Here is a 22,721-nt window from a genome sequence, read left to right as displayed (position 1 = left end):
TCTGGAAGTTCTAGAGAAGTGTAGTACGGCTGAAGAGCTCTTGACTAAAGGGGAAGTTGAGTTTGTTGATAGTGAAGCTGTGGTTCCTGAGGGTAAAAGAAGTTATTAACTGTGGAGTGGTGGACCTGAGGGATAAAGGGAACAGTATCTGAAACGGCACCAGTACCTGAGTGAAAGTATTTTCGCTGCAGTAAATATTGATTGAATCACAGGGACGGGAGACGCAAAGGCGGAAGCTGGGAATTTGCCAGCGATAGGATGAAGAATCAGTTGTCAGCAACCCACCCTAAACCTATGTGTGGCGTCCTGGGGGTGACTGAACATTCCGTAGAGGGAGCAAGGGACAGCTTCTCGGGCTGGTCACTCCCAACCCAGAGGCGCCAAGAGCAGTAGGCAGTGCATGTCAATCTCTGGAATGAGTCTGCTTTCAACTAGCACGATTAATTTAGACAATTTCTGGTGTCTGGTTAACCGAACATGATTCCTGTGCAGCGTCACTCTAGTTCGAAGGATTTTTTCTTTCTTTTTTGGGGGGGTGGGGGGGCATTATCCTAAAGCAAGATCTTCATTGGCGGGGCATTCATTCTCCAGGTCCGCAAATATCTCGTGCTCTCCCAGGCAGCACAGCATCGACGCCACCCCGAGGTTTCCCGCACCTGTTCCACGGCCCCAGTCTCCTTTTTCTCCATCGCCCAAGGCACAGCTATCAGGGAAGTCCCTGGGCCCGGTTGGAAAATGCAAACTGCCTCACGCATCCCGTCCCCGACTCCAATAAGGTAGCGCTGAAGTGCCGGAAATGGGGAATAGGCACTACGGCTAGGGATCCAAAGCTGGGAGGGCCGGACCGTAGAGACTTCGGACAAAAGGGGCGTGTCGAAGGCGCGACTGTGTAGGGCGCGGTGTGACTCCAGGAACCGCGTCCTCAAGTGGGGCAACGCGAGCACACAGAACATAGGTGGCAGCTTTTCCTCTCCTCCGTAGCCAGGGGTAACGGAGGAACTCGCGGAGCCCCGCCCCTCCCTGGGCCGGCAGGTGGCGGTTGGGATATGACAGGTCGGTTTGATTTCCCGCGGCGGGTGGAAAGGGATGGAGCAGGGAAGGAAAAGGAGGGGGGAGGGGAGAGGGAGGGGAGAAAAGAAACTAGTAGCCAATGAACCGGACCTATTGGGGTCACGTGTCCCAACTCGGTGGGCGGGGCTAGGGCAGGAATATAGTCCCGGGTGCGAGGGTACTGGACTCACGTGCGAAACCTGGGGGTGGGACTGGTCTGGACTAGCGCGTGGGCTGGGCTTGTTGGTCCTGTATTGGCTGGGGGGCGGGGAAGAGGGAGTCTTCACGGAGCCTCCGCACACGCCTCAGATTGCCTTGGCCGGCGGCCGCGGCGAGGAGCGGGGAGGGGGCGTGGTGCGAGGGAGAGGCTCGGGGCGCGAGGACCGGGTGGGGAGGCGGGGCGCTAGCGGGCCGGGCGAGAGGGGGAGCGCGCGGGCGGGGGGGGAGGGGCCGGGGCGGCGGCGGCGGCGGAGGAGGAGGCGGCGGCAACGGAGGCGGTGGGGGCCGGTACCGGACCCGGCGGGATGAGCGAGGCGGAGACGGCGGCAGCTGCCCCGGCGGCAGATGCGGCGGGGGTCGGGGTGGTGTCGCCCGGGGGTGACCTGCAGAAATCCGGCGTTGGCGGTGGCGGGATGGGAGGGGGAGTGGGAGCCGCCCCCGCCCCGCCCCCCGCCGGGATCCCCGCAGCTCAGGGCCCCGCAGCCCCAGGCGCCCCGACGACGGCAGCCCTGGGGACCCCCGCACCCCCCGCCCGGAGCCAGGCGGACAAACCGGTGCTGGGTGAGGGGGCCGGGTCTGAGGGCCTGACACCTGAGGGGGCCTCGGGAGGAAGCTCTGGTTGGATGGGTAGAGCCGAGGGTGCAGGTGAATGAGGGGCCAAGGTCAGGGAGAGTCGGGAGCCAGGTGAGCCCAGGCTCGGAGGAAAGCGGAGCCCCACTGAAGGACTAGGACGAGGCAGCCAGACTCAGGAAGAGCTCAGGGACCTTGTCCCCTAGGTGGGGGACTCTGGCGGGGCTGGAGCAGTGAAGACTGTGAGGGAGGTGCTTCGGAATTGACCATGGTGGAGCTTAGGTGAACCTCTCTGGAGCACGAAGTCGGGTTATTTGGAAGTTCAAAGAAGTAGAATTGGATGGGGATAGGTTATATTCCTTGAAGCTAAGCAGGTGTGGTTGTGCTGCGGAATAGGTTAGGAGTGGGGCTGGACTTTGATGTGTGCTCAGAAATGATTGAGCCTAACTCCATCTCTCTTCCCTGCCCTGTTCTCCCTACTTGGCCTCCCCCTGGCAGCAACCCAAGTTCTGGGCACTGTCAAATGGTTCAACGTCCGAAATGGTTATGGATTCATCAACAGGTACCTAAGGCAGGGAGGGGGTGGGATTATTCTCCAAACTGGGCTATGTGGTTGGAGGATCCATAACTTCATCCAGACCTTTTATTGGGGCACATGGTTGCCCCAAATGTCCAGCTGAAGCTGGTTTGATCGTCTTTAACCACTGCACAAATACCACGCCCTTATATGGAAGATGAAGCGTTCCCTAGTCGAGCTCTGTCTACCGCTTTTATCCTCCCGCAGAGGGTTAATTCTCTAGGAATCCAACTTGGCTGTGAGTCTGCCACGCCCCCTTGGAATTGCCCAATTGCCTCTCATTTGCCGTGCCTTGGGGGCAGGATAAGTGTGAAGAGCTTTTCCTACTTTACGGGCCCGCCGGGAAGATCCCCACCTTTCCTCGGTTTCCTTTTGGAGGTGTTCCTTTTCCCCTCTTCAGTAATCTCTAGAAGGAACAATTGGCTCAATATTCTACGATACACCTTCCTTCCTATCTGGTGGAAAAGGGAGGTTATCTACTCCACCCCCTTTGAAACTTCTGTAAAGACTCAATGTTAAATACAAAGGAAAGGTCTCCCCCAGTAGGCTCTCACTCAACATCGGCTCCCTGCCCAGTCTGTCTCTCGGGAAGACCCTAGGCAGGCTCTTAGCAGCCTGACCTTTGGCAAACTCAGCTGCCTTAGAGTCTGAAACATCCAGTCTTTAGGAAGGTCTAAGAGATAAGGAATATTAGGATTATGGCAAGGGTAGGGGTAGACAATGGATGAGTGTTTCTACCTCCTCACTTAAATTTCCCTCCAACTTGTTCTCACCAGGGTTTCCAGTCAAGTGGGAGTGTCCTGACCCTGGGGACTGGGATCCATCTACAGGTCTGGGGTCAGGGTTGGGAGGTGGGGCCAGTGTCCTCTTGGTGAGGGTTCCTGGCTCCTTGTCTCCCCTCCCCAAACCTGTTCTGCATCTCCTGTTCTACCTCCCCCACCTTTCTCCCTCCTTCTGCAAGGAAGAAGGAAGGAGGCAGAGTGGAATTTTCCAACTACTTTGAAAGGGGGAGGAGGAACAGCTTCACCCAGCACCACCCAGTTCTTGAGTTGCCTCTAGGGGTAGAAGGTGGGGCAGAAGCAAGCAGAGAGCTGTCCCACTCCTTGGGCACCTTGGCAGGTTCAAGGTGCCTTTGCTTGTTTCCCACAAGGCTAGTTTTCCTACCTGGGTTCTAGATTTGTGCCCTTCCTCTCTCTGGCCACACCTTGACCTGATTTTACCCTTTCCCACCTGGAACTGCTGCCAGCTGCTGATACTCTCATAATGCCTGCAGGAATCACCCCTCCCCCCACATTAAAAAAAAACACAACACACACCTTTGAGAAACTGTGGGTAAGAAAAGACCAGCTAATTGGTCAGGTAGAGGGAAGTCATATTTGGAGTATGCCTTCAAAGCCCAAATTTCCCTTCAGTCCTCTAATGATGCCTCTTCCCATTTCACAGGAATGACACCAAAGAGGATGTCTTTGTCCACCAGGTAAGAGTCAGGCTTGCTTCTCGGGTAGGATCAGAAGATACAAGGATTGTTTCCTTTTCTAAATAGCACTTAATGAACATCTCTACTTGTTTAGTCTTAACATCCTCAGACTAGAAATCTGTGCTATGGCAACCCTAAAAAGGCTATTACTATTGCCTCAGATCCCATTTATGCTCCATCTGTGACAAGTGCCTGAAATAACTATCATTACTCACTTTTAAAACATCAAAGGCTTCTGTTAACTCACAGTAACCTGCTAGAAATGGATAGTGTCTGTTAATAGCAGTAGGGTTGGCCCTGTGATTGAACTGGAATAGGGAACTCCCTCTATCATTGTGGGTTGGTACCTTTTCTTCAATTTATAATCAGATTTGCCTAGAGCACCGAGTCTTCCTAAATTTTTAGTTCAGCTCTCTAGTCACTATTCTACACTGCCTCTCATGCCCATTAATATAACATGAATTAGTTTCTAAGGTTAGCTGCCACCTAGCCAGAACACAACAGGAATAGTTTAGGGAAGAAAAATGACCTAAATAGGGTTGACAAATTTAGGGAATAGAAGGGACACCAAAACAAACTTTAACTGTCTAACTTACCTTAGTTATACCTACATTTGTTTTTAAGTTCCTGTCTCCTCACCATCACATTTCCCTATTGGGAAATCTCTAAGGATGTCTGGGGGGGAGGTAGGTTTGGACTGTAGGACATCAAAGTCCTCAGTCTTACATCTAAGCCTTTGGTCTGTTTTTGGCAAATCCTTCTCCTCCCACCCCCCCACCCCAATGCCTGAATATGTAGTTTATTGAGCATCAAGACAATGGGTATTTGATATTAATGGGCAAAAGATATCTGTGTCTTCCTGTCTTGTCCCAGCTCTTCTCACTTTTTCCCTAACCAGACAGCCATTAAAAGAAACAACCCTCGGAAGTTTCTTCGAAGTGTTGGGGATGGGGAAACAGTGGAGTTTGATGTCGTGGAAGGAGAGAAGGTTTGGGGGATTCATGGAGGGGCAGGATGACCTAGAAACCTGGAAGAATAAGGATTAAGGGAAGGGTAATCCCGGTCCTCAAAACTTCATGAGGTTATCATGTACCCTACTTTTTGGTCCTTCCAATCTAGAAGGTATGGGGGCTGCCTCAGTCTATTACTCCCTATTAAGATTTGGGATGCTAGAGAAGAGGTTCTATATTAATTTTAGTTTCCTCTTATACTAGCCCTAATAAAAAAGTAAGAAGTCAGTGATGTATTCTGAGTGGGTCACATGGGCTGGGCAGGGGGGAGTTGGAGTTGGGAAAGAGTTCTGATTTTTTCCATCCCAGGGTGCAGAAGCTGCTAATGTGACTGGTCCAGGGGGGGTACCAGTGAAGGGCAGTCGCTATGCTCCCAACCGACGCCGTTTTCGTAGATTTATTCCCCGGCCACGCCCTGCTGCACCTCCTCCCCTGGTGGCAGAGGCCCCTACAGGGGTAGCAGAGCCAGGTAGCGAAGGGGAACGGGCTGAGGACCCCAGTCAGCGACCTCGCCGACGCCGCCCACCCCCCTTCTTTTACCGACGACGTTTTGTCAGGGGCCCTCGACCCTCCAACCAGCAGCAGCCTATGGAGGTGAGAGGTTTGGGTTGCTGGTGTCCCTAAAGGGCAGAGGCCTAGAAGGAGGAAGCCAAGAAGCAGGTAGCTAAGTTGCCCTGGCCCTAGGAGAAAAGGTATGAAAAGGGAAAAAGGGACAGAGGATCATAGTTTTGAAGCCCAAGAGACCTCAGAGATCATTGAGTCCTATTCCCAATGACTTTCCTGGGGTCACACAGCTAGTTAGTGTCTGAGGAGGAATTTGAGCTCAGGTCTTCCTGGCTTTAAGTATGGTGTTCTATCCACTAAACTACCTAGATGCCCAGAAAGAACATGGTGGGGTGGAGGAGTGGGATAGAAACTGATGCTTGGATCCTTGTGTGGAATTTTGTGTCAGTCAGACTAAGCTAAGGATGTCTTGGTTCTAGGAAGTAGAACCTGACTCCAGCTTTATATATTTTTGAAGATTCACAAGCCCCAGTTTTGTATATCTTTAGGGTACAGATGGAGTAGAGCCCAAAGACCCAGCCCCCTTAGAAGGTGACCAGCAGCAGGGAGATGAACGGGCACCTCCACCCAGATTCCGACCCAGATATCGAAGGTAAGCATGTATACCTCCTCTGCCCAACTATATCTAAAGATTGATTTGCATATATCTGTGCCCATGAGCCCCTTTCTTCTTCTGCAGTTACTAGTGGTTTTTTAAAAAGTGGATGTTGAACTTTAAGAAAAGCAGTAAATGACTGAAATTTAGGGCAGGAAATTGAGGGGGCAGCAAGCCTAGCTTCTAAAGGTATAGGACTTTTAAGAGCAGGAAACCTAGTTCTGAGGAGGTTGGAGGGGAGACTGAGCCAAAACTGTGGGCCTGGGCTCATGGCTTATTAGCAGCTGTAGGTCTTTGCCAAGGCAGAAACAGGTAGGTTGGAAAACCAGAGAGCTAAAATGGGGGGTGGCAGGCAGGAAGGATGTCTCACCCTAATCTTGATATGGTTGTTTTTCTCCCCAACGCCCAGGCCTTTCCGTCCTCGGCCTCCACAGCAGCCCACCACAGAAGGTGGAGATGGAGAGACCAAACCCAGCCAGGGTCCCACAGATGGCTCAAGGCCTGAGCCCCAGCGCCCACGAAATCGGCCTTACTTTCAACGTAGGAGGCAACAGCCTCCTGGTCCCCGGCAGACTGCAGCCCCTGAGGTAAGAGCTAGGGAAAATTAATCTATATGTGTGGGGGTAGTGGTTATGAAGATAGGAAGGAGAAAGCTGAAACCAGGCCTCTCCCTTCTCCTTTTCCATGCAGGCTGATAACAAAGAGCCAGTACCCCCGGGCCCACCCCCAGCAGGCCCTACCCATCAGGAGACCCCAGCAGAGGCAGTCAAGCCCATGCCACCTCCTGCGGACACACCTTCCCAGCCCCGCTTGGAGCCACAGCACCAGCTTGTGGATGTGAATTACGGGGGGGGGGGGGGGGGGGGGGAGGTAGAGAGGGGAGTAGGATTGGGGAAGTTAGACCTGGGCAAGGGGGAGTAGAGAACAGGTAAGAGTGGGTTATGGTTAGGCATTCTAGCTACATAGATACACTTCTAACTATTCTTTTCTCTTCAGACCTCAACCCCTATAACCAGTGGGGACTCCCCTACCACCTTACTGGAGTGATTCCAACTAGGGGGACAACTAGAGCAGCTATCTGGTTGAGTATCCCAGTGTCTGATTTGGAAAGATGGGGTTGGGAAGAGGGGGAAGGGAAGTAGCATTTTCAAATATTCTAACACTTTTTCTCTCCAATTTTTCTCTTAGGTATCTGCCGACTTTTTCCAACTGCTCCTTCCCTGTCTCACTCCCCCCCCCCCCTCCAAAAAATCCATGACATTGAAACAGCGGCCTTCACCCTGTTCCCTCCTTTCCAGGACCCAGGAGGGTAGAACAACTTTTTAATTTGGTTCAACCCACCCCCACCCCCACCCCCAAGGGTGGAAGGAAGGGAGTACATCCTTTGTCCACTGGAGCCAGATCTCCCTTCCCCCACACCCCAGTTTATTTTTTGGGTCTTCCCCCTCCCCCACCCCAAACTGAAGCCATTTGGTGAAATGTCATGTGCCACCTGAGCCTCCAGTAAAAAAAAAAAACAATTTGCACAGCTGTCCCTGTTTCTGCCTCTACTCTGTTCTCAGGATAAGAAGCTCGGGTGATGAGTTAGTATCTGAGCGACCAAAGGGTGTGTTAGAATATTGGTCTGCTTGGTGGGGTCTACAAGCTATTGCTTATGGGGCTAGGGCATGCCCCAGGATGAAAGGAAGAATTGGGAGAAGAGGAAGTAGGCTGGGCTACTATATTAAAGGGGCAGACAGGAGAGAGGATGGGGCAATTACTAACAGAAGCCTGACATTTGTCTCAGGGTTGAGAAAGAGCCAGTTCTAATTCTGTATCCCTTTAAAGAAGGAGCACACTTGCCTTTTATACAGTGACCTTTATATATACATAAAGTATAATCTGTTTTGGTTTTTTCTTTCTACACAAACATATAAAAATGTTTTAAGGCTCCAGTCAGCCTTTTTATTATACCCAACAGAAGCTTCCACTTTTTTGTGTGTCAGGTACTCCAAGGGCTGCCAGTACAAAATCACTTCAGGGTGAGAGTGAGTTTGGTGGGAGACAATGCCCCAACTTAAGGCTCTTAAGTGGGAATCCACAAAGGAGAAAGACCTACTGTTGTGCTAATATTCCCCAAAGGACAGAATGAAGGGAGGTACCTTCCCTAGAGTGTTCCCCACCATGTGCAGTCTCCCCAAAAGAAAATGAAAGGAGGTATCTATTTCTTCTAGAGCTCTCCCCAACTATGTGCACAGTGTCCCCAAAGGCCAGGAGGGGGAAGTGAAGGGAAGTATCTTTCCTAGAGTCCCTCCCCATCATGTACACAGTCTTCCCAAAGGACAAAATGGAGTGTAGGAAGGTGTCTTCCCTAGAGCTCCCCCTACCAGGTGCACAGTCTCTCCAACGGACAGAATGAAAGAGTGAAAGTAAATGCCTTCCCTAAAGCTTTCTCAGCATAAGAATTCTCCCCACTGCCTACAACCCATTATTTGACCTTGTCAGGTTGGGCATGAGGGGTAACCTGCTTGTATGAAGTCAAAACTTAGGGAGCTACACCCTAGGCTTTTTCCTCTGTAGGAAGGCAGAACACCTATATTATTCTTTTCCATCTGGAAAAGTTAATTCTAAGGGATCTCTGTTATTCCCTTTCTTTCTTTCTTTGGTAGCAAGAGGGAATAGAAATCTGAGACTAGGAACAAGTGGGAGAAGGGAGTAGGGAACCCTTGGGGGGTGAGGAGGTTGGGGACAGAGCCCCTACTATATTTACATCCAAAACCCAACCACTATAGATAAATAATCCAAGAGATTCACACTAAAGGGAATGGGTTTGGGGGTGGGGTTCAAGTCATGAATTTTAGCCCCCAATACCACCAGACCTAAGATATTCCTTCCTACCCTTGAGGGGGTTGGAAAGGGAAACTTAAAGTGCTGCAGAGAGGAGGAGAGTTCAATTAAGGGAGAAGAAAGGGGAAAGGTGTACTTGTCACCTTCCACCTTGCCTCTCAGTCATTCTCATCTGGTCCCAGGTAGTCAAGTTCTGTGCTAGGCTTCACCTCCTGTTCCAGCAATGATGGGGTCCGGCGGAAGGCTGCAGATATCTGGTCAAATGTTCGGCCCCGTGTTTCTGGCACCTTCAAATAGGTGAAGAGAAAGAAGCCAAGCAGGAGGACAGCAAAGAGGAGGAAGACATAAGGGCCACAGGCATCCTAGAGCAAAGGTAAGGAAGAAGTAGCTAGCTTAGGAGAATGGTGGCAGCAACCCTCAGAACTTCGAGGAATAGGTAGGATGGTGGTCCTAACAAGCTTGTAAGGATGGGGAAGGATGGTTGATGTAGGCTTAACAGTAGGATAGTAGTTTATTTTAGGGAGGGGAGGGGAGTGGGAAATGAAGATTTTAATTAAGAGCAAAGATCCATTGTTTATTTAAATATATTTAATTCCAAGAATAATTACTTAGAAAAACTGCATTTCTTCCCCTTGACTTGGGCTTTTTATCAGCACTGCCCTAGTATGGGAATCTCTCTGTGCTGTGCCACAAGGCAGAGAAAATCCTTGACCAAGAATGGGAGGCCTTCAGCTAAAGGCTGGATGACTACTTGTCAGATATGTTATAGAGAGGCTTGGACTGAGGCGGCTTCTACCTCTGATGTTCAATAAATGGGAAACAGAGAAAAGAGAATATATACATACCTGTGGACACATGCACATGTGGAAATAAAATCCATATAAATATACACATGCATGACCATGTATATGTATATATGTGTATACATATATACATGTGTATATGTCTTTCCCATCAGCTAGGCCTTGTGGTAGCAAGGCGAGGGTGCTGGAGGAAAGTGGGAAGGGAAGTAGAGAGAACAGAACTACAAAGTAAGAGATTAGGTTATCTCTTCCCTACACTGTGGTTAATGATCTGATGGGAAAATCTCTACCTGGAATTTACCTGTGGGGTATAGTAAGTATATGATGAGTTGGGGAAGGAAAGAACTTACCGCAATGTACTGGAAGCTCATACCCACGATGAAATTGCATGTCCAATTGGAGAAGCCAGCCAGAGCCATGGCAGCTGGTCGGGGTCCCTGACTAAAGAGTTCAGCCACAATGAACCATGGGATAGGACCCGGACCAATCTCAAAGAAAGCTACAAAGCCAAAGATGGCTACCATACTGGCATAGCTCATGGCAGGAAACCTTTCCTGAGAGGCAAGAATGACAGAGACAATCAGTTTACATCCCACATGCTTTCCTGCAGATTCTAGCAAAAACTATAACTTCCAGTCCTTTGGTACCAGCTCTCCTAGGTTAGAAGTCCCTTGGATCCTTTAGGGGAATTATAGTTCTAAAAGCTATCCTAACAATTAGGGCTGAGGGGAATAAATACATCATGGCAACATCTGGGGCAACCAGTTCTCTCAGAACATAGCAAGCCTCCTAAGGGCACCTGAAGATCATAATTTGGCTGCTGTGGATACATTGGTTCCCCAATAGTTCCTGGGGGATCCCTGGTGGCTAGGAAGTATGGAAGTTCAGAAGAGCTGAGAGTTGTAATTCAGACTTTCCTCAAGGTCCTGCTGTGTTACTCCTAACCCCAGATGAAAATGATAAATCCAGGCAACCACAGGCCAAGTGCCCCCATAGCTTCGACTATCTCAGCTACTACTGAGGTTCCTCTCTTCTGGAGAAGCAAAGGAAAGAACAGGGATTGAGGAGATGATGACATCCCCTTTTTTTCAACCATGGAGGTTGTCTCAGAAATAGCATTGCTACACACCCTTTCCCCCTCCTTTGGGATCAGAACTTCACAGGAATTTCCTAAGTATGATGACTCTCCCCAGAAGTGAACGTTGACATTTCTTCACCCCTCCCCCAACCTAGCCCAAGGTCATCACCAGCAGGAGAAGAGCCACAGTCATCAAGATAGCACATCCACACATGCCAGCCAGGCCCAAGAGATGTAGTGTCCGGCGCCCAGCCCGTTCCACTAGAAATACCTGGGCGGGGGGGAAAGTAAGAGGCCTTAAAGTTGGGTTCCTGAGTAGACAGCAAAATGGGGGAAGGGATGAAGGAGAAAGGGAAGAAGGTCAAGACAATGAGAGAATGGAACAAGGAGGGAGCTACTCTCAAGCTCGACACCCGTATATCCTAGGGAGGTGGGCTCAAGGACAAAAGATAGCCCTCTGGATCCCACATCTGTGCTATTACCGAGACCAAAGTGAAAGCTGTGTTGACCACACCCGCTCCAATGGTAGCATATGCTGGCTGTCCTACTCCTGCTGACTCGAAGATACTAGTTGAATAGTAGAAAACCTGGGTGTAGAGGTGAAAGAAATGAACAATGAGTGAGAAGCCCTCTCCTCTACTAAGTAGCCTATATTGTCCTTGTTTTCCAATCTCTCCATCTAGTATGTCTCTGTAGCTGTAGCTTAGTTCTTTGTCTTCCTTACTCCCCTCCCCTCCCTTCTGAGGCTTGTTGTCAGAAAGTTTTAGGTCCTCTACCATCCCCATTCCTCTTTCAAATCTATATATTTAGTCTACTTTTTTCTGGTTCCATGACATGCCATTCCTCACCCCCACCCCCCCCAATCCTCCCAATCCTTACAGCATTGATCCCTGACAGCTGCTGGCTGAGCTGTAGCACAATGGCAATGACCAAGGGCTGCCGGTGGGTTCGGCTGTGGAGAAGCTGGAGCAAGGAAAGGGGCTGCTCCCGTTCTAGCTGGCGTTTCTCCTCCTTCAGCTCTGCTAGTGCTCCAGATACATCTGCCCATCCAGTCAGTTGCTTCAGGCCTGGGAAGGAGAAAGAAGATCGAGGGTTGGAGGATAAATAAAAGGACCCAGGGGTCCTTAACCAAAGCAGGGACTTAGGGAAAAGAGAGTCAGTTAGACTGGGTAGGGTATAGAGACTTGAATGAGACCCTGAGAGAAAATAGTTGAAAAGGGGTAGGCCAGATATTTAATGTTTAGGCCCCTGTGTCATTGGAAATAGGCAGTGTCTTACTTTTTCTGGCAGGCCCTTCGAGGTTACGAATGATATAAAGGTATCTGGGGCTCTCTGGGCAGAAGGGTAATAATACAAGTTGAAGGAGGGTAGGAAGCACAGTCAAGCTCAGCAGCAGCGGCCACAACGTCTCTGTTCCCAGCATGGAATCCAAGCCCAGGACCTGGGGGAAGAGGGGAGGATGTGAGATGAAGCTTGTTCCTCCTTTTCCCCACCCCTATGCTATACTCCTAACTACCCTCCCCACCTCTTTTCTCCTGGCTCTGCTTTTCCATATCATGGAGACCCTCTTTTTATCTATTTTTCAATCCCCCAGTAAGAATAAAGGGCAAAAACTGGTTACCTGGGCACCCAGGATGCCAATAACTATGGCCAGCTGATTGAGGGTTCCTAGAGCTCCCCGAAGGTGAGTGGGAGCAATCTCCCCCACATACATGGGGACCAGTCCTGATGTCAGCCCTGATGAGATGGGAGAAAAGTCCTAAGAGATAGCTACAATGCCATATCCAGTCTGTGCTCCCAGGTTTTTAGGCTTGCAGGTGGATTCAAATTCCCCTAAATGACTGGAGGGGGTGGTTGATTCCCAGTGGATACCTGAATAGGCGCCAATGAGAAATCGTCCAAGAATGAGCATCTCATAAGAGGCAGCTGCTTTGGCCAAGCCCATGAGTGCTCCTCCCAGAAGAGCCACACCGTTATTGACCATCATGGCCCGCTTCCTATAGGTGCCAGACAGAAAGCACAGAAGCACAGAAAGATGTGAGGTGGAGAGGGGAAAGGAGTGGTGGTGGTGGAGACTGCCCAAGTTGTGACCCCACCCCCATTCTTTCCACTCCTGGTAAAATCTCAGTTTTCCCACACTCCCCCTTATTCTCCCTTTAACCCCTGGTACCTGCCCAACCACTGGGAGATGATGCCAATGAGGAAGGAGGAGATCATGCCACCAACAGAGAAGATGGCAACAGAAAGAGCCCAGAGAGTAGTGAGGGTGCCTGGGGGGATGGATCTGGGGGCCTCAGGGCCTTGCCGTGCCAGCCATGTTTCATTGTAACTCTGTTCAATCACCTGAAGGGAAAGCAGGGACCACTAGTGAATTCCCAGGGGTCTCTAGCTTCCTTTAATGTTAGGAGAGTCTCTTCTCTGAATGGCCCTCAGTTTTTCAAGTTTCCCAAGTAACACCTGTTCAGCTTTCTCTCTCTAAAAGGGATCTTACCCTTTTCTAGACCTTTCAAGATAGCATCCAGGCATCCCAAACCCTCAGGTAGCCCTCTTCAACCCCCCGTCAGTGCCCCTCACCTTCTGTGGGGCATTGATAACCCCAATGTTGTAGCCAAACTGGAGGGAACCAAGCACAGCTGAAAATACTGCAAGGATCAGGGTTCCTGTCACCCGCTGTCGTGGAGGTTCCCCTTCCTAGATAGTGAACAGGCAACATCAAGGATCCAGAATTCTGAGCTAACCATTTTTAAGCTTTTAACCTTCCACCCCCAGGCCCATAACTGGGGCACTGAATGAAGTAAACTGGGCCATATTAGGAATCTAATTCAGATCCCAGTGTAAACAGGAGGAACAGATGGAATCTACCCACCCCCACACATATGGGAACACAGAGATTCACTCTAGTCTTGAAGCAAGCCCCTCCCACACCCGGCCCCCCAAGGGAAAAGCTGAACAAGGCTGGACAAATGGGTTCTTGGCCAAGATAAAACTGGGGACAGTGGCATAAGAGAATTGTGGGGGGGGGAACTAGAAAACCATTTTCCTCTGTGACCAGCTTATATCACTTCTTGGTAGCCCAGATCCCAAACCTTCAAATCCTGGTGCCTTGTGCCCTCTCATCTTTTTGTCACTCTCCCAGTAATTTATCAAAGTGCAACGTAGAGGCCTTTTCTACTGAAGAAGGTTGAAGAGGATAATTCTAATATAGTCATCCAGGTCACTGAAATAAGACTTAAGGAAAGAATTTCAGCTACCTCCTCTTACAGAACCCTCCCTCCCTCCAGTAGGAGAATACAATGTCAGAGATTTGCTGGGGGGGGGGCACCCAGAGGAGTCAGGCAGGAAGGTGGTGGGGAGGGGGAGGGTGGAGGTTGGCAGGGGAGATGCTGGCAGCACAGACTGTCTCTCCAGTGGAAACCTGAGCTGGAGGCTGGGGGGAGGGGGGGTGCCTTATGACACTCCCCTCTTCCCCCTCCCCCTCTCTAACTGTGGAGCCAAAGGGAAAGTTCAGAGACCTGGAGAGAAGCCAGTGTGTGTGTGTGTGTGTGTGTATGTGTGTGTGTGTGTGTGTGTGTGTGTGTGTGTGTGTGTGTTGGGGGGGGGTGGATGGATAGGGATTCACATAGAGGCAACTAGCCAAGAGGAACAGGACAGAGCAATTGCAACCCAAATGTCCTGACCGATCAAGACCCCAGATGTCCAGGCCTCCCATCCCCCAAATGACTCAGAATATGACATGCCAGGCAGTGACCCTGCATGTTCATCTCTGCCCCCTCCCCCAGACACATGATGGGGGACAAGGGAGTCACAGACAGTGGCATCAATCACACCAGGGACGTTGACCTGGAGACACAGAAAGACACGCACTGGCGCCGAAGCTATTCTTTCTGATACCACCGCACGTTCTATAGCCGAAAGGGAGCCCCATGTCCTCACATGGGAGAGTTGAAGATTTCCCATAAGACACCCACCCCCCACCCCGCCTTCTAGATTCAGTTTTTGACAAACACCGATCCGACCCCTCCCTTCGAATCTCCCTCCTCACAAGGGTGAAGCTCTAAAGTCACGGGATTGCTCAGCCAAGGTATAAATAGCCAGAAGCCCCTACCGCTTCCTTCCCCCCTCCCCGGCCCAGTACCACCCCCTACTCACCACAGTCCCCAAACCTGTAGAGGCTGCGGAGGAGTCTCACTGCCCCCTCCAATTCCGTAAGAAAAGGGGGAACCTAGAGAGAATTCCTTCCATCCCAATTCCCAGAAAGTAAGTTTTCCCTACCTCGGACCAGATCTGCTGAAACCCCGACGGCATCTCTGTGACGAAGAGGGGAGAGACTTGGAGGTGGGGTGGGGGTCTAGGAATACCAGAAAAGAATTGGAAACCGAACTGGGAGTCCGGGGAGAAGTTGGCTGAACTGGAGAAAAGTCGGGAGTTAAAGGATGACTGGAGATAGACTGGTGGGAACTAGGGGAAAGGAGCTGGCGAAAATTTGGGAGGGAATTGGGGAAACGGGAAAAGGGAAGGTGAATGGGAGCACTGGGAGGGAAATACGGAGTAGAGGAGCTGGAGTGGAGCGGGGCAACCGGGTATGTATCCTATCCCGGCACAGGGGAGAGACCCGGCGAACCCCCCCCAGCCCCCACCTAATCCTTGAGTCCCCATCCCCTCCAACAAACCACACCCCACACACAAGAGCCACGCCTTCTCGCCACATCCATTGGCTGAGATCCCATACTCCCCCCAAAGTCACGCTCCTCCCAGGAGGGCCAAAGAAACCCCGCCTTCTTCAGAAGGCCCAAGGCGGGGAGGAGCTTGGGGAAAGTCAAGAACCACTGAAGTGAAGGGCGCTCACCGCTGTTGTGCATTGGGTGCGGGCCATGCGGGCAGTCCAGGGAGACACACCCCCTCAGCTCCGAAAGACCCAAAGTAACTGGGAAAAAACGGTCCCAGAGAAGGAGGGGTCACGCTCCCCGTGGGGCAACGATTGGCTTAGGTTCTTTTGCAACCACACCCCTCCTGGCTGCTGCAGGGGACCTGTCTCCTACCTCCACTCCTCCCGCGCCCCCCCGCCCCCTGCTTGTGTGCTGGCTAGGAAAATGTACAAGGGGTGGAGTGGAACTCTCCTGTGGGTTTTTGAACAGAAAGGGCCTAGGTGGATGGAGTCCCCCGAATGACTGGGTCTCGGGTGGGGTGGACAGAGCAGGGCGGGACACAAAAGGACGCGTGCCGGGACAGGATTCCTGGGTCCGGGGGTGGAGTGGCAAATGGCCTGAAGTAACCCGCACAGGATATATTTTTAGCTCCTGCCTTTGGAGCCGTCAAATGTCAGGTCCCGAGTGTAACTCCGTCCCAGGTCGAGAAGGAGGCGGCCAGGATAGCGGGACAGAGAATTTAAAGGGCCGTCATTGCTCCATGCTTCTCAAAAGGAAGGAGAAGCTGAAGGGGGTATTGCTGACTGTCTCTTCGCTAGTCCAACAGTTAGTTAGTCAATAAATATTTATTAAGAGTCTTTTACCCTCGTATCTTCGAGTAAAGGGAAAAGCTCTGGTCCTGGAGTCAGTGGCCTTGAGATCCAGTCCTTCTTCTGATGTTTACGCCCTGTGTAATCTGGGCAAATAATTTAACTTCTATGGGCCTTAGTTTCCTCATCTGTAAAATGGCGAGAACGAACAGTGGGGTGGGGGTGGTAGACAGCAGCTGGCTCGAAGTCCCTTCCAACTCTAGAGTTATAAATTGAGGATTATTTCCATTTATGTTCCGCTTGGAGTGTTAGACCTCTTTCCTCCCTGTCCCTTTCTTTCGCTGTTTGTCATTAGCTCTGTAATTCTCTCTCCTTTATCGGTCACTCTGTAGGGCCCTTCCCCCAAGGGCAGCTGCTCGGAGGTGGTGGCCAGAGTAGGGCGGGCGGAAGAGTGTGAGCAGCAGTAGGGACAGGTGGCTGTGGTCAGCCATCGGGTCACCGTCCCGTGGGGGACATCAGAGCCGCCCTACACGTGTCATACAGGCACGGGGGGGGGGCTGGACAAAATAGAGACGCAGTGACGTTGACAGACATAGGGACAAAACGGGGGACAGTGGCAGAGATCAAGGGTCCCCTCCAAACTGACTCAACCGATTGGCTCCTGCCTTTCCCACTCCCTGAAGCCCTAAGTTTTCACCTCCCGTTCTTCAAAAGATACAGTTTGGTGGTGGCCTCACAGTGTGGATGAGAAGAGAAATATACCCCGCGTTGGGTCACCATAGTCATTGGGGTACAGCTTACTGACTCCCTACACCAGTGGGGAAAGAGACAGAGTTGGGGGAAGGGGAGAGTGACACCGTGGAGAATTCCGCCTCTTAAAAAAAGGGGGGGGGGGAGAAATGGGGACAGACGCAGCAGTACTGACACCTGGAGGAAAGAAGAGGAACTGAATAAGGAATTAAGGTCAGAAAGGTTAGGGGTTTGATTCTGAAGAGCCTTGAATGCCAAATAGAGTTTGGCCCATGAACTTTCTATGTGTCCTCAATTTTCTCATCTGTGAAATGTGAGGGTGAAACTAGATTGTCTCAAAGGTTTCTTCTAGCTCTAATATCCTATGGGTCTAGACCCATAATTCTGATTGTTCTAGGATTGGAGGATCATCAGTAACCTGTAAACACCATTCAGTTGCTTAGGATCCTGTGGACTTTCTTGGATTATATTGTGGAGCTGCTCCCATCTGATTTTGTTCATATATAATGCCCTATCCAGAGACACTCCCCCAACTGGGCCCCAGATCCCCAGAGGGGATCCCCCTGCCTGGTTGACTATTTCTCCTGGAAGGGAGAAGAGGGAGCTTATAGCAGGTGGCCTTTACTGATTTTTTTTTTTCAGTAAAATAGGTGAGGACCTTTGATAAGAGGAAAGGGGATGTTTTTGGAGTTTAAGGAGAGTATAGAAGGTATAACTACTGTCAGAAGTGTGATGAGAAATCAGTTCAGGAAGGATAGAAGGATTATCATAAAAATAGCACCCATTTGAAGTGAGATGATATAAATTTGTAGTGGACTCCATCAGCATAGTTGTGTTACTTCTTCCTGAAGCATTCAGCATCATTGGAATAGGAACGAAGGCTGATGGGTAAATATAGGATTCGCATGAGCCAAAAAGTTCATAGGACAATGGAAAAGGGATTGAAGGATAGATATTTGAGCTGGACAATTATAAGATCAAGAGTCTGAAAACAGGCAATGGACTGGAGGGGCTAGAGGTTATAGTGATGATGAAAGAGGATATTTAGGAGGATTGAGATAGAAGGAGAGGTAGAAATCCAAGAGATTATGATCAGAGAGGGTGACTTTAGAGCTCAGGATTATGAAGGTAGCACAGCTGTGGCTGATCCATCCCTGGCTGAGGAAAAAAGAAGGAAGAAGTCATGGGAGTTGAGTCAGAAGATGATTCGACAGACCAGGGTGTTGCAGGCTGCCATATGTATATTGAAGTTCCCAAGTGTAAGGAGAGGACCAGGGATGGAGAAGAAGGCTGTAAAGCAGGTTCTGATTTATTTAATTTTTTAATAAAGGGAAAGGTAACCTGGAAGCAGGTGGTTGACTGAAGCTTGAATTTGGAGAGAGTGATAACATGAACCTCCAGAAAAAAGAGGTTAGTGATGGTGGCTGAGGGAAGAGTCTAGACCCAACAGTAAAGTACAAGGAAACTGGGTGGCCAGGAATTCAGGGCCTTCTGGAAGGAACCAGGTTTCATTAGTGACAGAAGGTAGAAAAGATGGAAGAAGAGATTAATAGGACAGGCTATACAAAGCATGCAACGGAACAGGGGAGCAAAGGATAAAGACTGAGATGGGGGGGTGGTTGAGTTATATGCTGATGAGAGATGAAAGAGTTTTTATCTTACCAGATGGGCACTCTGAATCACAGGCATAAGGGGCAGGGAGATAATTTGCTCCCAACCTCCAGGGTCCTGTGATTATAGAGAGCAGCAGCATCCTATCCTCTCACTGTCAAACCAGGGAGTAGGGGGTGGAGGTGGTAAGAAGATTCACTGGGCAGCATCTGAATCTATAAATACCTGGTAACAAGTTGCCCCTAGGACCTACGGAACACACACAATACCAATTGTTTGAGAATATGTCCTGGATGGAATCTTAACAACAAGAGGCTCAGTATTGGACTACTTGATTCTATTGGCCTGAAGTGTTATTTTTCTCAAGACATTTAATGAGATGGGAACAATTGAGTGGTCCCTCTAGCTGTGGTAGCAAGTCTAATGGCCAAAAGGCCTTCAAACTCAGTTTCTCAGAGGAGTTGTGTTGGAGCTCCCCTTTCCTGAAAAGGGCTGAGTACTGTGAGTCCAATAATAGCAAAAGGAAGAGAAGGTGCTGAATTATGGGTCTTGGTAGCTTCCCTTGGTCTGGGCACTCAGGGTTTACAGAGGGCTGAGATGTTGTTTTCTGAACTAGTACTGGCCAACATATGGCCACCTGTGAGGTCACCACCAATCTGGGTGTTTAGTGGATTTTGAAGAGTAGAAGTGAAAGCCTGAGGCTCAGGGGACTTCAGGGAATGGGAAAGAAAAGGGACCAGTGAAGAAGATGAAGGAATGGAGAATTAAGAGAGTGCCATGTCATTGGAGTTGATGAAGTAAGGGGGTTTCAATAAGAAAGGGGTGCTTAGGGGCAGCTAGGCGGCACAGTGGATAGAGCACCAGCCCTGGATTCAGGAGTACCTGAGTTCAAATCCGGCCTCAGACACTTAATTAACACTTACTAGCTGTGTGACCCTGGGCAAGTCACTTAACCCCAATTGCTTCACTAAAAAAAAAAAAAAAGAAAGAAAGGGGTGCTTAAAATGTTAAAGGAAGCAGAGAGGTCAAAAAGGAAAACTGAAAAATATAACAAAAAGGAGAAGAATGGGGGGAAGGGAAAGGGATGATAATTCGTAAGGCACTTTCATCTCAGTGACTTTGGGAAGTAGGATATGGACAATTATCCCTGTTTTCCTGAAAAGGAAGCCAAACGAGGGATAGAATTAAAACATAGGTTTTCTAATTTTTAAATCTAATGTTCTTTTTACTCTTCCAATCCAATATATGTGTGTATATGTATATGTGTGTGTATGTGTATAAAAGATATTGGTAGGTAGACTTGGGTGGGTAGAGGAGAGAAAGGAAGACCACATGAATTGGGGGGAAAGTATGAGAAATGCTAAGAAAAAATAGAAGAGAGCTGTAGGAAGATATGAGAAAGAAATGGGATGAATGGAGATAATAGAGAGAAATGAGGACAATGCTAATGGTGGAAATTGGGGAAAATGAACTGAGAGATGGGGAGAATCCAAGAGAAACTAAGAAAAAATTGAGATTTGGGGAGAATAAGTGTAAAAATGGGGGCATTATTGGGAAACAGATGGGGCAGGGGAGTATAGGACTGTTAGGAATGAGCATCTATATAGTAGCTACCATATTGGGACTTAACACAGGCACCATGTTGAACAACTTACAAACAGTATTTCATTTTATCCCTATAACAACCCTGAGAAGGTGCTATTATTATCCCCATCTTTTTTGTTTGTTTGTTTTAAGCAGGGCAATGAGGGTTAAGTGACTTATCCAGGGTCACACAGCTAGTAAGTGTCAAGTGTCTGAGGCCATCTTTGAACTTAGATCCTCCTGAATCCAGGGCCAGTGCTTTATCCACTGCACCATCTAGCTACCCTCATCCCCATCTTACAGATAAGGAAACTGAGGTAGACAGAGTTTAAGTGACTTACCCAGGTCACACAGCTAGTAAGGTCTTCCTGACTTCAAGACCAGCATTCTATTCACTGAACCACCAATTGCCTCTATGGTATGATATGGTGTAGTGGAAAAGGGCTGGATAAGAGAAGAGGAGAGACATGGATCAGAGATAGGATCAGACATGAGAAAGGAAATGAATTATTAAAGGAATCAGAAAATTGAAGGTTAGCAATGAAAAAGAGTTGGGAGAAAAATATGGGATGAACTCAGGCCAAGAATAGCTTGGTTATTCTTTGTTTGTGATGGAGGTGGGAAACTTCTGTATGTAAGGAAGGTGTAAGAATCAGGCATCCACAATTTTAAGAAGTGACTTTACATGTGGCATGATTTGAGACATAGGGGAAGAATAAGATCGGAAGACAAAACGCAGAAAAAGGGTAAGATTGAAAGGAAGGGGAGAAAGTGAGGGATGAAGATCAGAATAGGAAATGAGAAGGCTAAAGTAAGAGGGAAATGAATGGTAAAGACTGGGAGAGAAGATGAGAAGGGAAATAGAGTGAGAGAAAGATAGAGATGGGAGGAAGAGATGATGATTGAGAGACTGGAAGAGAAAAGGGCAGAAATGGGGACGAGAGAAAGCATTAGTCTGAGAGATAAAAAAGATGGAAAAAGAAATAGGATAAAGAGATGGGGGAGAGAGCTATGAGATTAAAAGAGTGAGATGGGGGCAGCTAGGTGGCACAGTGGATAAAGCACCAGCCCTGGATTCAGGAGGACCTGAGTTCAAATCCAGCCTCAGACACTTAACACTTACTAGCTGTGTGACCTTGGGCAAGTCACTTAACCCTCATTGCACTGCAAAAATAAAAAAAGAGTGAGATGGAAATGGAAAGAAAAAGGATGATGGAAAGAGGCATGGTTAGCAAAACTTAGAAGAGAAAGATAGGGATAGTCACCCAGGGGTAACTTTTGATGTTTTATTTTTCCATATGCCATATATCCAGTCAGTTGCCAAGTTCTCTTGATTCTATCTTTGAAATCTCTTTATGTTCATATCTATCTTTTCCTCTGTAGTGCAACCACACTCTATCTCTTCTTGCTTAGACTATTATAATAATCTCACAATTGGTATTTTTCTCCAGTTTGACGTACACTATAATCATAGAATTCTTTCATACCCCAAAATTTTTGGGATTCTCCACTGGTCAAGGAATAAAGTAACAACTCTGAATCTTGGTACTGAAATTCTTCCACAACCACAACCTTTACAGTCATCTCATACTTTATATTTTATATCTTTTAACATTATACTTTTCCCATTACCTGAATGGACTTCTATCATAAAGGAGTTACTCAATCTGATGAGATGCCTCCCTTTATGGCATAGCTCAGGACTCACCCAGTTAGAAATTCCTAAAATTTCTCAGAACACTTTGTTTGGATCTATCCAATTTCATTTATTGTATCTTCTTTCTTATCATAATTATGTTGATGCTCTTCCATTCCATCAGATTGCAAGATCCTTGAGAGTGGATCTGTTTTATATTTATCTTTTTTGTCTTCATCAATGTGCTTAGGCACTTAGTAGGTACATATTGAATTGAAAATGAAATTGAGAGAAGAGTGATGGGGAAGACATGTAAAAGGAAGGAAAACAAATGAAAGGGAAGACCAATGGAGACAATAAAATTGGAGAAAATGAGAGTGGGAAGAGATCTTAAAAGAGAAATATAAGATAGCTAGGTTAAGGAAACAAGAAGAAAAATAAACAGTATAGAAGAGATTGGGACTAAGTTAGCATTGGCAGAATAATGGGGAAAGAGAGATTGGGAAGAAAACTAAATAGAGAATATTGGAGGGGACAATGATGGAAAGAGATAGGGAATGAGGGGAAAAAGTGGAGCAAGAAATGAGGAAAAGATGGAGAATTGGGGAAAGAGACAGAACATGAGAGTGGGAGAGATAAGAAGATAAAGATGGAGAGAGGGGGGGAAATGAAATAGAGTTCATATGGGTTAGATTTGCAGACAGAAGATAAAGAAATCAGGGAGGGGCAGCTAGGTGGCATAGTGGATAGAGCACTGGCCCTGGAGTCAAGAGAACCTGAGTTCAAATCTGGCCTCAGACACTTAACATTTACTAGCTGTGTGACCCTGGACAAGTCACTTAACCTCGATTGCCTCATCAAATAAAATAAAATAAAGAAATCAGGGAAAGATAGGGGACAGAACAAGACTGATAGG

At 48.7% G+C, this 22,721-nt stretch overlaps 2 protein-coding genes across 3 annotated transcripts; one reads left to right on the top strand and one right to left on the bottom strand.

Annotated features, from left to right (window-relative positions):
* The first annotated feature begins 1,652 nt into the window (after positions 1–1,652).
* YBX2 (Y-box binding protein 2) lies at positions 1,653–7,321 on the top strand. Its single transcript, XM_043963287.1, has 10 exons — positions 1,653–1,830; positions 2,338–2,401; positions 3,860–3,893; positions 4,792–4,881; positions 5,213–5,497; positions 5,956–6,059; positions 6,472–6,649; positions 6,753–6,899; positions 7,059–7,143; positions 7,251–7,321. The coding sequence occupies exons 1-9, from the start codon at positions 1,683–1,685 to the stop codon at positions 7,107–7,109; spliced, it is 1,101 nt and encodes a 366-aa protein (XP_043819222.1). The 5' UTR covers positions 1,653–1,682; the 3' UTR covers positions 7,110–7,143; positions 7,251–7,321.
* Positions 7,322–7,564: 243 nt separating this feature from the next.
* On the bottom strand, positions 7,565–15,393 carry SLC2A4 (solute carrier family 2 member 4). Of its 2 annotated transcripts, none has more exons than XM_044001985.1 (11): positions 15,042–15,393; positions 13,344–13,460; positions 12,940–13,112; positions 12,642–12,766; positions 12,391–12,506; positions 12,048–12,210; positions 11,649–11,836; positions 11,252–11,356; positions 10,939–11,040; positions 10,042–10,245; positions 7,565–9,250 (listed from the first exon to the last, which is right to left on the bottom strand). In XM_044001985.1, the coding sequence occupies exons 1-11, from the start codon at positions 15,072–15,074 to the stop codon at positions 9,047–9,049; spliced, it is 1,530 nt and encodes a 509-aa protein (XP_043857920.1). In that variant the 5' UTR covers positions 15,075–15,393; the 3' UTR covers positions 7,565–9,046. The 2 variants fall into 2 exon arrangements, with proteins under 2 accessions (XP_043857920.1, XP_043857921.1); XM_044001986.1 differs by lacking the exon at positions 15,042–15,393 and adding an exon at positions 13,856–13,935 and having other exon boundaries at positions 7,566–9,250.
* Positions 15,394–22,721: the final 7,328 nt, after the last annotated feature.

Source organism: Dromiciops gliroides, chromosome 4 (genome assembly GCF_019393635.1).
Source record: "Dromiciops gliroides isolate mDroGli1 chromosome 4, mDroGli1.pri, whole genome shotgun sequence".
Classification (NCBI taxonomy): domain Eukaryota; kingdom Metazoa; phylum Chordata; class Mammalia; order Microbiotheria; family Microbiotheriidae; genus Dromiciops; species Dromiciops gliroides.
This window is presented reverse-complemented; position numbering and strand designations above follow the sequence as displayed.